Source organism: Miscanthus floridulus, chromosome 10 (assembly GCF_019320115.1).
Source record: "Miscanthus floridulus cultivar M001 chromosome 10, ASM1932011v1, whole genome shotgun sequence".
Taxonomy (NCBI): domain Eukaryota; kingdom Viridiplantae; phylum Streptophyta; class Magnoliopsida; order Poales; family Poaceae; genus Miscanthus; species Miscanthus floridulus.
The window spans coordinates 35,725,078-35,742,148 of NC_089589.1; the positions used below are offsets into that span (position 1 = coordinate 35,725,078).

General features: G+C 42.6%; 1 protein-coding gene and 1 long non-coding RNA gene across 2 annotated transcripts; one reads left to right on the top strand and one right to left on the bottom strand.

Annotated features, from left to right (window-relative positions):
- Window positions 1-822: 822 nt before the first annotated feature.
- LOC136490005 (uncharacterized) lies at window positions 823-7,780 on the top strand. Its single transcript, XM_066486518.1, has 5 exons — window positions 823-1,390; window positions 1,546-2,078; window positions 4,727-5,450; window positions 5,566-6,098; window positions 7,157-7,780. Exons 1-5 carry the CDS (start codon window positions 823-825, stop codon window positions 7,754-7,756), a joined length of 2,958 nt encoding a protein of 985 aa, XP_066342615.1. The 3' UTR covers window positions 7,757-7,780.
- An 8,413-nt stretch (window positions 7,781-16,193) lies between these two features.
- On the bottom strand, window positions 16,194-16,811 carry LOC136485759 (uncharacterized). The gene is made up of 3 exons (XR_010766538.1): window positions 16,682-16,811; window positions 16,497-16,551; window positions 16,194-16,404 (listed from the first exon to the last, which is right to left on the bottom strand). It is a non-coding gene; the product is annotated as an uncharacterized lncRNA (long non-coding RNA).
- Between the last annotated feature and the right edge of the window lie 260 nt (window positions 16,812-17,071).

The following is a 17,071-nucleotide window of genomic DNA, read 5'->3' on the forward strand; positions in this document are numbered from 1 at the left end:
AAACTTTGGATTGAGAGATGTTGTTCCATGTCCTTGTTTTAAGACTGCCACATCTTAGAAACAGATAGATGAAATCTTCGATTAAGACTGGCCTTACCCTTTGATCAAATGCATTACTATTATCTTTCATGCGTTTAATGTGCCAATGGCATTGCCTCCATAGAAATGAACAAACGAATGGTATAAAACTATACTTTTGCCAAAATCATTGCAACGTTTGAATACTACTACTTGATGCTAGTATACTCTCCTATTCCAAAATAAATCAACTTCTAAAAATTGTCCTAAGTCAAACTATTTTATATTTAACCAAATTTATAAAAAAGACCATCAATGCTTATGACATCAAATTAGCATCACCAGATATGCCATTAAATATATTTTTATAATCTACTTATTTGGTATCATAAGCTTTGTTATTCTTCACTATAAAGTTGGTCAAATTGACTTCAATTGATTTATGACTTGATTAATTTTGGGATGAAGGGGGTATCTTTTTAAAATCGATGGAGGTAGTATTTTATTATACTGCTCGGTTACAAACTTATATTCCCTCCGCTCCAAACTGTAAGGCGTTTTGGTTTTCTAAATACTTTTACTATATATCTAGACATAGTGTATATCTAAGTGTATAATAAAAACTATGTATCTAGAAAAGACAAAACGATCGACTTATAATTTGGAATTGGGGGTATAATATAAAGAGTCTAACTGCAGATACTAGTAAATAATAGCCAATACTATTGATTATGTCGTCGTGAAATAGTAATAAACAGATAAATGAGAAGTTCTCGGTAATCTTGTGTAGAAGGGATGGCAACTATGGACCGACGTCTACTGAAAGCAGCCACATCCGGCGACGCTGCATCACTGAAACAACTGGCATCTCATGACCCGGGCGTGCTGCTTGGGACAACTCCACCGGGCAACACCTGCCTCCACATCTCGTCCATCCAGGGCCACGAGGAACTCTGCGAGAGCATCCTGGCGCTGGACCAATCCCCGGCGCTCCTCTCCGCCGTCAACAAGGACGGCGAGACACCGCTGCTGGCTGCCATGGCAAGGGGCCGTGCGTCTCTTGCCTCTGCTCTGCTCAGGCGCTGCCGTGAGCGGCAGCTGAGCGAGGCGATCCTGAGGCAAGACAGGCACGGGTGCAACGCGCTGCACCACGCCGTCCGCAGGGGACACACGAAGCTGGCGCTCGAGCTGGTCGAAGTGGAGCCTGTCTTGTTGAGAGCCGTCAACGGGCGTAGCGAGTCACCTCTGTTCATCGCGGCGATGAGAAACTTCACGGAGGTGGCGGATAGACTGCTGGAGGTTCCTGATTCGGCTCACTCTGGAGCTTTCGGCTTCAATGTTCTCCATGCTGCTGTCAGAAGTGGAAATCTAGGTAACTGAATAGCACTAATAAGCATTGCATTGTGGTGAATCTTTTTACAAAATCTTGGCAGTGTTATGTACTACGTTCTTGCATCAATGCAATTATGCAATGTAGTAGAGTGCTTAACCTTTTTCTTTTTTGTCCCTTGATTTGCTTTCTTTCAGCTATCGCTAAAAAGGTTATGGAGACACGTCCGTGGCTAGCCACAGAGGAGAACGAGAATAGGCACACTCCAGTGCACCTGGCTGCATATGACGGCGAGATTAACGCGCTAGCAGTATTGCTGGAGCATGATCCGTCTTTGGGGTACCTAACCTCCACAGACGGTGACACTCTTCTCTGTGTCGCAGCATCTCAGGGCCATGGTGGTGTTGCTCGAGGGCTTCTTGAACACTGTCCAGATGCTCCCTACTGCGATGCAAGCAGCTCGACATGTCTTCACATTGCCGTGTTGTGTGGACATACAGAGTTTGTAAGATCTATCCTGGGGTTACAGCAGCTTGGCCACCTGATTAACATGCTAAATGGAAGCGGAGAAACTGCTCTGCATCTCGCTGTCAGAAACTCATGCAAGCCCGACATGGTTGCTGCTTTACAGCTTCACCAGGACATAGACGTAACGGTGCTTAACAGCGACGGTGACCCGGCAAGCCTGGTGTTGCCTGATGCCGCCAATCACACCAAGGCTTTAATCTCGGTACGCTTTTTTTTCTCGCACCGTAAATATATATTTTAGTAGCAAATATGTCCTTGCATTTATAATGGGATGTACAATTGTATGGTGCTCGTGCCAATAAGGCAATAATAAACTGCCTACTTCATGTCAAATAAAAAAAACAGCCTACTTTTGTTAGATTTAATTGGGCTTCGTCTAACCTTATTTTAATTAAATAAAAAAATCAAGGAAAAATATGATTTAATTAAGGTTGGCCTAACCTTATCTGGATCTGACATATTTACCTCCCCTAATATTAGAAATAATGATAAGTCCCCTAAGGGCTTGTTTGGCTATTCGTATTCACCTCAATTCACATGTGTTGGAGTGGATTGGGGTGAAAATTAGTTAATTTTCCACCCCAATCCAACCTAATACATGTGGTTTGAGGTGAATACGAGTGTAGTCAAACAAGGCCTAATGGACATCTAAATTAAACAATTATTACATTAAGGAAAAAGATAAACTCAAAGTACCCACTATGTTGGTTTCTATTTCGTGGGTTCTGACTATTCATGAGAAACAAACTAACTCGACCATTACTAAAAATAACAAAAAAAAAAGCTTCTGGATTTACTGATATTTGATACTATATAAAACAATAACCCAGAGTACCCTCTACATGTGCTTCTAGATTATAGTAGGTTCTGCAAGTTTTCATATATGGAAACAAAATTTCATATCTTGGGCACTACAATGCAAGCTAGAGTGTGCCTATCTGTGCTATTGAAATTACAAAGAAAACAATCAATGATCTAGAATCCATGCCATCTTACTATTAGTAATTGGAGGCATCTAAGAGAGCCTCCATGTTAATCCTCACAACATGCTAAGGAAAAACAATAAATCTTAGAAATTCTCACAAAAATGAAAACCATCTCGCCTTTAATATAGTAGTCTCCAATCATCATCACCTATAACAGTTACTGGATCTATTCTATTTTTCTATAATATTACCCATCTTTTGCTATTACGAAAAATACATAATCTAACATCCTGAATTTGAATCTAAATTACCCACCTATAGCATTATAATAGATAATGCAAAGTAACCGCCTAAATTTCATTTTAAATTACACACATCTACCATTATGAAAGATAATATAAAATAACCCCTTTAATTTGTATCCAAATTATCCATCTCTACTGTTATAAAATTTTAAACTAAAATATCCCTCAAATTTTTGTCTAGATACTAATATATAACCTATTATGGAAAAAATCAATAAACATAAAGTATGACATATATGGTTCTAAATTACACATTTCTTCTACTCTTAAATTAAAATTAAGCATAGATGCTATGTGCCAACATTTTTTAAGGGCTGTAATACAGGCTCAAATGACTGTTTATGACATTGCAGCAACCAAGAGTGTAGTTAGAACATAAAATCTAATAAAATACAAAAGAGAAATTCTAAATAAAAATGCAGTAAGCACTAGAGTTTTGGGTTAACATATGGATAAAAAATAATTGCAGACAACTAATAAGATCAAAAGTTAAAAACTAAAATATAGATTCATCATGTCATAGAAAATAATGCAACAAGAACTAATATAACTTAATGCATATGAAAACCCCATATAGGTGCAATTCAAAGTATGACAATATGTATCCTAATATTACTAACTTGAGGATCTAAACATAGCATCCATATTAATTCTTACAAGATGCATTAGCAAAAGAATAAATCCTACAAATTATAATAATAATAAAAAACATGTGGCACTTAGTTCGTCAACTCTAATCATCATAGAGAATAATAATTATAGGCTATATTCTATTTTCTAAAAACGACCCGCTTTTGGCATTTAAAAAAGGGAATAAATAACCCCCTAAATCTACATCTAAACTACTAACCTTTACCATCTTGAAAGATATTTTAATTAATATCTTCCCTAAATTTTCTTTTAGATTACCTGACTCTACCATTATGGAAGATAGCACAAAGTAACCCCTTTAATTACATCTAAATTTGCCGTATTTGCCTCTATCAAATAGAAACTAAAACATCCCTCGAATCTAAATCTAAATTACCGGTATAAGATATTATGAGAAAGAATTAAATAACCATAAACTATACTATAAATATGGTTCTAATTACTTGGGTTCTACTACTGTTAAATTCAAAGTGGACATAGATGCTATGTGTCACCATTTATACCAAGTATACATGGATACATTAGTGACAAATATATATTTTTGTAGTTTATCGATCATGAAAATAAAATGTTCCCTTAACAAACCACATATAAATGACACCGATAATTCATTTTTCAATTATATTGAAACTCTATGGCACTTAATTTTATAAGTTGCTTGTTTTTAAAAGGACAAGTTACTTTATATAAGTTTATACTTTTCGACAAAATCCTTATGACATATTGTGCAGGTAGTTTCATTTGAAGCACTCTATTTTTTATAAAACAATAATATTTTAAAATACTACACATATAATTTTATATCAACTCCCGCAACTTTTTAAAACACTTATATATTTTAAAAAATTGCTAGCATATACAGGAGCAGGAGCAGGAGTCGAACCGACCAGTTAGATTTAATGTATTCGTTATATTCGATCAAACGTTTACTAACAAGTAGTAGCATTCTTATATTTGCTATATTTTAGACGACGGCACATCAAACAGCTACGGCCGCCGTTAATTCGACAGGAGCTGCCATAACCACACCCTCCGATGGAGCAACCATGATGAATTCATCATCAGGAGCTCCCACGACTCCACCACCATCAGTATCACTGGCAATCCACCAACGTCTCCTGGGCGCAGCCGTGTGCGGCAACTCCGCGGAAATGAAGCACATGGCCCTGCAGACCCCGGGGGTGCTGCTGGGAACAACTCCTCAGGGGAACACCTGCCTCCACATCGCCTGCATCCATGGCCACGAGAGGTTCTGCAGGGACATCCTGGCGCTGACGACCAACCAGCAGTCTCCGGCCCCGGCGGCGCCTCTTCTCGGTGCCGTCAACGCGGACGGCGAGACGCCGCTGCTCGCCGCCGTGGCCAGCGGCCACGTCTCCCTGGCCTCGTTCATCCTCGGGCGCTGCCGTGACGAGCGGCTGAGCGAGGCGATCCTGACGCAGGACAAGCGAGGGTTCAACGCGCTGCACCACGCCATCCGCAGCGGGCACCGGAAGCTCGCCCTCCAGCTGATCGACGCGGAGCCCGGCTTGTCCAAAGCTGTGAACAGGTACGATGAGTCGCCCATGTTCATCGCGGTGATGAGGAACTACGCGGAGGTCTCCGAGAAACTGCTGGAGATCCCTTATTCTGCTCACGGGGGAGCGTTTGGCTACAATGCTCTGCATGCTGCCGTCAGAAGTGGCAATCCAGGTATGCATGTATATATGTCTTCTCTTCTTTTTATATATATATATATATATATATATATATATATATATATATATATAAAAGAAAGTATGATGATGCCAAGCATGTGGTGTTTCAGCTGTCGCAAAAAGGATCATGGAGACACGTCCCGGGCTGGCGAGAGAAGAAGACGAGCACAAGACGACTCCAATGCACATGGCTGTGCACTGGGACAAGATTGACGTGCTGAGAGTGCTGCTGGAGCATGATTGGTCCTTAGGGTACGTACTCGACTCGAATGGTTACCCTATTCTTGCTTCAGCTGCGAGTCGAGGATACGTTGGTGCTGCCCGAGAGCTTCTCAAGCATTGCCCAGATGCTCCCTACGCCCCTGCAAATGGCGTGTCGACATGCCTTCACCAAGCCGTGCGGGGTGGTCACTTGGAGCTTCTGCAATTCTTCCTGGGGTCAAAGCATCTTCGGAAGCTAGTCAACATGCGAGACATCGTGCATGAGACTCCTCTGCACGACGCCGTCCGAAAGTGCAATCCCAAGATAGTCAATGCTTTGCTGCAACACCCGGACACCGACGTCACAGTGCTCAACAACAAGGGTAACCCGGCTACCTGGCTACTATCTCCTATGACCGACCACGCCAAGACTTTAAACTGGGTACGCTTAATTATTTTCTCTTGGACTTGCATTGTTTTTTCCGGACCCCTAGACTATAGCTCCCTATATAATACATCAGTCCGATCCCTTGACGACGTATATATTCATTACATACAAATACAATACAATAATATCAGCCTAAATATATGTTTTAAGTTCTCATCATATTATAAATCTATGTTTTCGATTTTTTCAAATTATCTCGAATGGATACATGACCTATATCAAAGTAGTAGTGCTCAATGTGATCGATCTAAAACTTTCTAATTGATTTGTTTTCGTTTGAGATAGTTTAGGTCGCCAAATATTTTATAAAAAGATTCATAGAAGTTGATACAAGGGATGTCATGGTATATTCACTTATAGGTGACTGTGTGGTGTGTTGGTAGGGAATACTTGAGCGAGGTAAGATGACACAAGTTCAAGTCCTAGAAAATGCATGCACATGTATTTCTTAGTGGTAGGAAACCCGCCTCTAGAAATGCTTGATATCGGTATACTAAGTAGTGGGTGCTAGTCTATGATTGTGGGTTGAAAGACAACAACACTATGGGGCAGAGCAGTCTGATTTTCTTTCCTTTTTTTTTTGTAATTTTTAACAATTTGCAAGATAGAGGGTGTTTATATCTTACGAGTATATTTGGACACTTATGGACTTATACAACTACGAATGATTAAATGTTTACATATATTGCATAGCAGTCTAGAAACTTATCCTGTGCACATTAATAAATGATCCAAACAAACTTTTTAGAGGAAAAAAAACAAATGACCATGTTCAAATCAACAACCACCGCAAGATATGCACCATTAAATTGTTGAAATCAATGACAGATAGGTAAGCAACTAAAGATATATGGTTGTCAAAAAGAATAAGTACTCTGTAGCCTTCTTTTTTAAACAAGAGGATACTATTAAAACATTGTAACATAAATATATCAGCACCTGAGAAAAACAGTTTGCTACCACTAAGTAGCGGACACAATGGTAGAATATTGTCTTTTTTGAGTATTGTGCTGATGTGTGCTCCACACATACCTTTCTTTGAGACCTTGCAGAATGAAGTCTCCATGCTTATGCTGAAAGCTGATCCTGAAGCAGCAAATGATACTTATAACCTTCATAAGCAAACCAAGGATCGAGTAACTTCTGAATCAAGGAAGGATATAAAGACATTGACTCAGGCATATACAAGCAACACTTCTTTAGTGGCAATCCTCATTGCAACAATCAACTTTGCTGCTGCTTTCACCTTGCCTGGAGGATATAGCAATGATGCTGGAAGTGAGGGGCTACCCATCATGGCAAGAAAGATTGCATTCCAGGCATTCTTGATCTCTGATTCCTTGGCAATGTTCTCCACGCTGGCTGTTGCTTTCATATCCATAATAGCAAGATGGGAGGACTTTGAGCTTTTGCTTCATTACAGATCCTTTACTAAGAAACTTATGTGGGTTGGCTACATAGCAACGACCACAGCATTTGCAACTGGTCTATACACAGTTTTAGCCCCTCGTCTCCTATGGTTGGCTATAACAATTTGCCTTATGTCGGTTATACTGCCCGTTCTTACGAAGCTACTAGGTGAATGGCCTGTCTTGAAGCTTAGAATTCATCTGGGTAAAACATTCAAGTCAGAGCTCCTTGATATGGTCTGATTTCATCAACTCATCTTATTTCTTCAAACTACTGTCTGTTTTACTATATTTAAAAAATACTATGTATGCTTCATGTTGTTTGAATAAATTAAATGTCATTGTGATTTTGAATGACATGTAAACACTAAACTTCGTATTTTGATGTTTGCATACAAGGTAACCAGTGTAGCCCTGGCCCTTTATCTGCAATGGATGTGCATAATAATTTTTTCTATGTTGGTTCTACTACCCATTCTTACAAACCTACATGCAGTGGCAGACACAAACAAAAAATCTGGGGAAGAGGGATTATCTTCAACCTCTAGCAGGGAGCAACGTCTTTAATCTCTTCTTCCTCTCTTCTACTCCTAAAAATTAATTGGTGGGGGCAAAGGGGTGGGGTGCGCATCTTCAAACTCTAGCAGGGCACGACGTCTTTAATCTCTTCTTCCTGTTTTCCACTATTCCTATTAATTTATTGGGATCACAAGGGGTTGCATGCTCAACCGACGAATGGTAGGGTGGGCTTGAGCCCCACTGATGGCCCTTTATCCTGCATGTAGTAGCAGGGGCAATGTTTTGGGGAAGATGAAAAGGAGCGCTCGATCGTCGGAACCTCGGATACGTGTGAAATGTATGTCTAGCTTCATAGCCATCATAAGGTGCATGCAAAATGGGGACATCATGCTTTTTTGGCCAACCAGATCACCATCTTCGTCAGGATATATGGAACATATTTAAAGCAGAGAGTTCTAGGACTTGCAGTTATAGAGCGGGCCGGGCTAGGACAAAGCAAGCTCCACGGGTCATCAACCTCAAGCTGGGAGACGCAAATTCAAAATTCTTCCACCATAGGATCAACGACCGTAGAAGAAAGAACCATATCCAACTGTTGAAAAAGGGTCAAGGATGGGCTTTCAACCACGAGGACAAAGAAAAAGTAATTCGTGATCACTTTGCCGCTGTAATGGGGCGCCCCATAGAACGCACACTTGATCTCAATTGGGACAACCTTGACCAGCCTGCGCTCGACCTTCACTCGCTTTACGATCCTTTCTCAGAGGACGAAATCAAAACTGCCATTTTCCAAATGCCAGCTGACAAAGCGCTAGGCCCGGACGGCTATACATGTGCTTTTTTTAGAGCATGCTGGGATGTGATAAAAGGCGATTTTATGGAGGCGGTGATTGCTTTCCACAATCTACGGACCTCGAGCCTACCACTTCTAAACTCGGCCAACATTGTGCTAATACCGATGAAAGAGGGCGTTGATTATGTGACAGACTATAGACGGCCCATAAGCCTCATTCACTCATTTGCCAAAATCATTGCCAAAGCTCTGGACCAAAGCTCTGGCCCTAAGACTTGCTCTGTACATGATGATCATAGTGCCGCCTACACAGAGTGCATTTATTAAAAAGAGAAGCATCCATGACAATTTCATGGACACAGCCAGAAGCTTCCATAGAAACAACATCCCTGCCCTCTTCATTAAACTGGACATCACTAAAGCGTTCGACTCAGTGAGATCGGACTATTTGCGAACGCTTCTCCAGCGATTAGGCTTCCCTCCAAGATGGTGGGACTGGATCGCCTCACTCCTTGCCATCTCCACCTCATGGTTTTTGCTCAACGAAGTCCCCAGCACCCCTCTGAAGCATGGCGGAGGCCTATGGCAAGGCGACCCCCTCTCACCGCTCTTATTTGTTATCACCATTGACCTGCTGCGATGCCTCCTGGACTTATCAACAGAGAGAACCATTCTATGCAAGTTATGTGGGACACACACTCAACATTAGAACCTCCATGTACGCAGATGATACAACCCTCTTCATCAATCCTCGAAAGAAAGTCATCTCCATCTCGGCAAATATTCTTGCTTGATTGAGTGAGGCAACAGGTCTCCTAACAAACTTTCAGAAGTCCATAGTAGTCCCAATACGGTGCTCCATTGCTGACCTCCCAGCAACACGAGTGCACTTTCCGATCAAGTACCTGGGCTTACCTCTCACCACTACGCGATTACGGCGTGTGGACCTTCAATTCCTTGTCGATAAGGCAGTTAGCAAATTTATCTCTTGGAATGGAAAAAACAGTACAAGTCCAGCAGGTTGACTCACGCTGATCAAATCGGTGCTCACGTCACAACCGGTTTACCTGCTCATAGCCCTGCAGGCACCCAAGGAGGTGCTAGATGAAATTGACAATAAGAGGAAACAATTTATGTGGGCCAGTTCTAAAGCTTTGACCGGAGGAAAATGCAAAGTTAATTGGAGCCGTGCAAGAAGGCCAATGTGTCCTGGAGGCCTAGGGATCCTACACTTGGGTAGGTTCACTACGGCGCTTAGGCTTCGATGGCTGTGGCATGAATGGAAGTCAAGCGATAAGCCCTGGGTGGGGGTCAAAAATCCCCTGCAACAGAACTGACCGCCTCTTATTTGCAGCTGCAACAAAGATTACCATTGGGGATGGCAAGAAAACTTCCTTTTGGTATGGGGCCTGGAGTCAAGGACAAAGGCTAAAAGATATTGCGCCAAACCTCTTCAAAATTTCTAAAAGAAAAAATAGATCCCTTTATATTGCTACTCAAAATCAAAACTGGATCAAGGATCTTAACTTGTAGCACCGTGGCTTCAATGCACAACACTTTATCGAGTACGTGGCAATATGGCGTGTGGCAATATTGCAGCACCGCTGATGGTGAATATTATGCAAACTCAGCTTACAGAGCCCAATTCTTAGGGTCAACAACAACCAATTTTGGCACACTCATTTGGAAGGTTTGGGCACCACCTAAATGCAAATTATTTGGATGGCTCGCCATCCAAAATAGACTTTGGACGGCAGATAGGCTCCAGGCGAGAGGTTGGCCCAACAACGTTGTTTGCCCCATCTGTCATAGAGAGCCAGAAACTGTCCTCCATCTTCTCGCACATTGCAGATACTCCATGCGTATTAGGGAGGAACTTGCTGCTTCGATAGGACTCAGTGGCCTCTTTTTGCCTTCCTGGTCGCAAGCCGAATCGCTTCATCAATGGTGGACCTCCCTATCAGCCATACCTTGCCACTCTAGGAAAGGAATGTGTTCTATGATCATCTTAGTTTCATGGGAAATTTGGAATGAAAGAAATGCACGAATATTCAATCACAAAGAGTTACCTCATAATCAGCTACTTCAGAAAATAAAAGATGAAAGCGGGAAGTGGATTATGGCAAGAGCGAAACATCTAGCAATTTTGATAGGCAGACACTGAGAGTTTTTCTTTTACACTCCTTTGTATAGTTTTTTGTACAATCTTGTTCTAGCCTATCTTGGCTCGATCACCTTCTTTTTAATATAACAGGCAGTCCTTCTGCCTTGTTCGTTTAAAAAAAAGAGCTATATATGGACTGCACCATGGGAGTGAACAATGTGGCTTGGCATCTCACATCTCAAACTTGATAAAAATATCCTTCAAAGAAAAATACTTGATCTCTCAGGGACAAACAGCACCATCCTTGGATTGCTTGACATTAGAGTTACAAGCCTGAAGAGGTCACCGATGCTACCCTGCCGAGACCGATCACAGGTTCAGATTCGCCGGCCAGCAGGACCGACCGAGCCCAGGGTAAGATTGCCCCTCCCCGTGACAACTGATAAGCTTAGCATCCGACTACCCGAGGGCTAAGGCGACACGCCGTCCGCAGTTTTTTCTTTTTTTTGAAACTTCTAGCGCCCGCTCATTCATTGTTCATACAGGGTTTAGCAAAATCACGAACCACAAGATTGTTTCCAAAGTCTAGGAGGGGGTCGCTCCATATCACTGACTGGCACGGCACACAGTTCCCAACTCACACTAGAGCGAGCTAAATTGTGAGCACATGAGTTACAAGAGTGATTAGAATGGACGATCATGACCTCAATGAAGGACGAAGCAATCTCAGCTCGAGCTTCCCTGAAGAGCGAGCGGCCCACCCGGAGCTGGATCATAGTCACTGCTGGTTCAGAGAGCTCTTACCAGGGATAGGGAATCCGTCTCTAGGATGATCCGTGATAAACCATATTGTATGGCTGCTTGTAAGGCTGCAATTCAGGCCTCTGATTCCGCACATAAGGCATCATGCACCGTGTACAGATTACTAAGCCTGGGCAGTTTCTGGAACAGATGTTTAGGACCCCTTCAACGACGCAAAGCAAACACACAACATTAAATTTCGTAGACGGAGATTGTCGCCAGAGGCCCATACTTTCTGCTTCTGGTCAAACACAGCTCTATGGGCCGAAGCAACTACAAAGAGTACGCGTCCAGCCCTGTTTCCTCATAGGCCTGTAAAATGATGGAAAATGGACGGGTCGATGGGCAGAGCTTAATATATATAGAATAAACCTCATTCAACGTGAATTCATACTAAATAAAACAGAATAAGGTAAAAAGTACTTTCTCCACTTCAACATATAGGTTGTATTAGTTAGGATTAAAAGAGGTGCAAATTTCAAAAAAATTAACTAAAACCATTACTCAAATTTGATATAAATTTCATAAACTGATTATATCTTGCAACAGAGTGTACTTCAAAGATTTTTCCAAATGTTAATGTACCTTGTAAAAATAAATGGAGGACACTGAATACAATGACAATAATACATTGCAAATGGCTAATATGTCATGGAATCCCCTAACGCCAAAGTCGCGTATTTAGATTCAAAATAAGATTTCTGTTTTACTTGCATATATGTGAGCGTTATGTATGTACTGTGATTCACAATTAATATAAGAGAAAAGTAGAATTTTTCTGTTCCTTCAGGTCCTATTTGGCAATAAGGTATTATTTCTCAGGTGCAAACCATTTTCGCTTATAATTTGTTGTGCACAAGAATACTACTGTTTTATTTTACACTTGGAAACTGTTCTTTGGATAAAAGGCTTCCGCCTGCATCTGTTAGGCAGTGCTTGCTCTCCTGCCCATGCTCCCATGTGTTTTTCTCTGCTACGCGATGCATGTGTTGTGCTTGTATCCACATATACGATTTTTTTTATTTTTAACACTTTTTAAGCTATTTTTAAAACCGACACTATTTTTTTTTTCAAAACTAACACTTTTGGACCCGCCTGTTTGCACGGTGCGGCTAATTCACTCTGTTGCGTCATGCATGGCGGCGCGGCAGGGGGCAGTCAACGGTTGCGGCGACCGCTGACGTGGCAGGTCTGACGCGTTGTCCGTCACGGCGCGGTGGGCCTGCCGCGCCATGCATCACGGCGCGGCAGCCCCTTGTACAGGCTTGCGGCCCGGCCTCGCTTCCCTTTCTCTCTCTTTGTCTCACTCGGCACGTTTGAACCGGTTGGAGAGAGGAGCCGCGCCCTGAGCCCGCCACCACCCTCACTGTCGTGCCCGCCACTACCGCCGCCGCCCTCACTGCCGCGTCGCCCCTCCATCCCTTCCCACTGTCGTGCGCCCCTCCCTCTATCCCGCGTCCACCCGCCTCCCCCCCCCCCCCCCCCGCGACCACCCGCCTCCCGGCCCGGTCTAGCGCGCCGATGCCGCGAGGACGAGCGCACGCTGCTGCTGCGAGGACGAGCGCCGCGGCCGCGAGGACGAGAGCACGCTGCTGCCGCGAGGACGAGCGCCGCCGCCGCCACGGGTCTGCCACCATGCATCGACGCATAGCCGCGCACGCGCCCCGCCATCATTACGTGCAAGGCAGGGCCACGCGCTCATCGCCATTGGTGGATTTGGCTAAGCCCCAATCTTCCCCACGCTGTCAACGTACTCCCATTGTGTATTTGTTGATTGAATCGAAATTGTTGTTACTTAGGGTTAAGATGCAAAATTAGTTTGAATGATTAGTTAGTATAGTAAGTTAGTACAATAAGTAAAGTTAGTATAGTTAGTAAAGTATAGTTAGTATAGCTAGTAAAGTTAGTTAGTTTAGTTAGTACAGTTAGTGAGTCTAGTTAGTTATTGTATTTAGTATAATTAGTTATTGTAGTTAGTCTTGTATAGGTGTTAATATTAGATTAGTTAGTATAGTTATAGTTAGTATACGCATTATTATTACTATGGACAGTACGTACGATGATTTCGACGACTTGATGAAGTTTTTTTAAATGTTTTTGTAGATGGATTGTTGTGTTAGAGTTTTTTACGGAGCAAGTGTTAGGAGAGAAGATGGTATGTTTGAGGATATGGAAGAAGAATTGGAATGGTTTGATGAACCTCCTAGCTTCAACGACCTTTGTGTCCGTTTGAATGCAAAGTTTAGCGGTGATTTCACACTGGAGGGGAGGTTTGATACTGGGAAGACTAAGGCACACTATGTCCTGATGCCCTTGCGTGACCCTGCTCACTGGTCCCGCTACAATAGGGTGCTCCAAGGTTCTAATGTGCCCATGGCTGAGGTGGTGGTGGAGAATGGGTACAGGATGCATGGTGTGCAGGCACTGTTCACCTAAACGGCCGTTTAGCCCGTTTAAACACCGTGTAAACGCTACACGGTGGTGCGCCGTTTCCGTTTAATTACCTGTTTACCCCGTTTAATTCGCTGTTTAGCCCGTTTAATGTGACGTTTTGCCTGAATAATGGCTAAACGATAGGTGATCGACTGTTTACTATTTAGCGTTTAGGAAAACACTGTGTGCAGGACGGGCCGTCCATTAACGGTGTTGGAGGCAATGAACAAGAATTGGGGGTCGAAGGGGAAGCAACTAAGGGTAACATAGATTTGGACGGTCAGATGACGTAGGAGCAGTTTCATTAAAGTCAAGTAGGTTGTATAAGCAATGACTTCGATGTGAACGAGTTCGAACGGGAAGAGGAGGAGCAGGAGGAGGACATGATCGGTGATGTAGTTAGCAGTGATTCAGACGATTCAGATGATGACCAGAGGAGGAGCAGGAGGAGGAGTGTCAGGGCTGGGGCACTCGGCAAACAAGGTCATGTTTGCCGAGTGCCGAGGCCGTTAGACACTCGACAAACACGCCATGACCGTCTCCGCGCCATCACATTACTTTTTTTGCCGAGCGTTGGTTTCAGCACTCGGCAAATAAAAAAATACTCGACAAATAAACTTTTGTTGTCAGTGTGTACGCCGTGTGCTGTTTGTCGAGTGTAACACTCGGCAAAGCCTTTTACCGAGTGTTTTTTGGGCTTTGCCGTGTGCCTTGGACACACGGCAAAGATCATGTTACCGGTAGTGAATATAATTAACAAATGATCTAAAGATACTTATTTGATATCATAAATGTTATTGTTTTATTACATAAATTTGGTCAAAATTAAGATGTTTTGACTCTCCCGGCTCCGGCTCCTCCCCGGCTCCGGCTCCTACAAAGGAACCCTGCCAAACGTTTTGCCAGAAGAGCCTTTTTTTGTAAAAAAACAGAGAAGCCGAAGCTCTTTCGGCCACAAATTGTGACTCCTTCAAAACGGCTCCAACTTCTCCAGAGGAACCCCTCAGGAGTAGCCCTGCCAAACACGAGGATTTTACCTGTGTGTGGTCGTTACCTACGTACCACCAAAAAGTTCGAGCGCACCCGGGTGCCATTGCTCTAAACTTTTTTGCACGCCAAGAATTTAGATTTCACTTGAGCATGTATGATGGGTAATACTTGATAAAATTTTACTTTGCACACCAAGAATTTAGATTTTTTTCAGATTCTGGGAAAGAATTTTTTTTTCTAAATAGCTTAACCAAAAACTTAAATACAGCATTATGGAAAGAGTTTAAATTTAAAAATGTCACTTTCATAAAAAAAAAGGTTGTGCTTGGTTTTTAGCATCTATTTGAAAATTTACAAGATTTTCAAATACCCAAATTAGGTTGAGGGGCGAGGGGGGCTATAACCTTGATTGTGGGCCAACAATTTTGGGAGCACGTATTTGGACCTAGCCCAATAGGCCTCATTCGTAGCCCAACTGGCAGCCCCACTACAACTCTAGCCACCGGTCGCACCCCTCCCACTCACCATGTCCTCGTCAGGCGTCCGGCGTCTACCCTTCCCATTGTTGCCAATTTGCGGCCTGTCCCTTGTCCTTCTCCTACACAACTTGTCCCATGGATCCTTCTCCACAAGTCAGCAAGCCACCTCCTGTGGTCCTGCCTGCAGCCCACCACACCGCCTTTGTCGGCTGGCGGCCATCATTCTTCATGACCTGGCCACAGCCAAACATGCACCTAGGCTAGCACTAGGTCCAGGCCACCCCATGGCCCCTACAAGAAATAAGGCTTTACATGATGGATTACTTTGGTCACAGACACTCAAAAATGCATCACGGTTAACTTACCATGACGATCGAAAAATCCGTCATGTATCTCGCGTCATACATTTGCTAGACCGATTGGAGCCGTCACCGATTGACATTTTTTTCGTCATGGATTAGTTAGTTGTCTCCTATAACCAGACCAAATCCAAGCCCATATCCAAACCATAGTAATGAAAAAGAACATCACATCACATCTCATAAGCTACACCAATGTACATTGATTCATTCATGTATTAGCACGTCCACAACAATCACATTAAACATCAAACTACAAATTGACCAAGCTCACAACCATTTGGTTTGAGGACAGTCATTTTACAACTAAGCTCTCATAACAGCTAAGTTTGAACATAAAGATTTCATCCCTAAGGAGTCTAAATAAACAAACATAGAGCACTTCTATTGGCTTGATGTCGAGAAGGTGCTTCCTGAAAATTAATATGAATATGGGATAAATCAGTTTTGAACCAGGATTCTAAAAAAGAAATGCCATATATTTATCAAGAAGCTTCCTGCCTACCCTTGAATTCTCATTAAACTTAACCGGTCATGGACAATTCACCTCCAGTCACTCTCTGCAAGTGAAAACAAGGTAAAAAGAATCATTCGTGAGATCTTTAGTTATAGAGTTGAAGTAAGAGACTATACTTTTCACATTGGCAATTAACAAAAAATAGTTACTTTCATGGACAGTTCTGTATGCACCTTCAGTTCTGCCAGTTCCTTCTGCAAGTCAACATTTAAATGTTTCTCACCATCAAGATTAGATGCGTACTGGAGCAAGTGGCTAATATGAATTAACTTCGAATATGCTTTAAGCTCGTGCTCAATGCCTCAATCTGCATAACAAACTCAATACAGAAAAATCACATCAAGCCACCATAACTAGCTCGTGTTTAGTGTGGGTGTTACGTGATGCATATTGCTTACTGAAGTATATGTATGCTAACAAGGATATTTCCACTAGTAGAGCATAATATTCTGAATGGAATTTTCCACTTTGCTAACAGATTGGACAACGTCGTCTTATCGCGAGCTTCTGGAGGAGAGAAAATTGCATATTTGGGACTCCAAACAATGCGCTTTGCAGATTTA

Excerpts from the sequence above, each read along its gene's own strand:
- LOC136490005 (XM_066486518.1), top strand. The coding sequence starts at position 823 with ATGGACCGACGTCTACTGAAAGCAGCCACATCCGGCGACGCTGCATCA. Across the intron at positions 1,391-1,545 it reads TGTCAGAAGTGGAAATCTAG|CTATCGCTAAAAAGGTTATG; the intron begins GTAACTGAATAG and ends GCTTTCTTTCAG. Across the intron at positions 5,451-5,565 it reads CGTCAGAAGTGGCAATCCAG|CTGTCGCAAAAAGGATCATG; the intron begins GTATGCATGTAT and ends GTGGTGTTTCAG.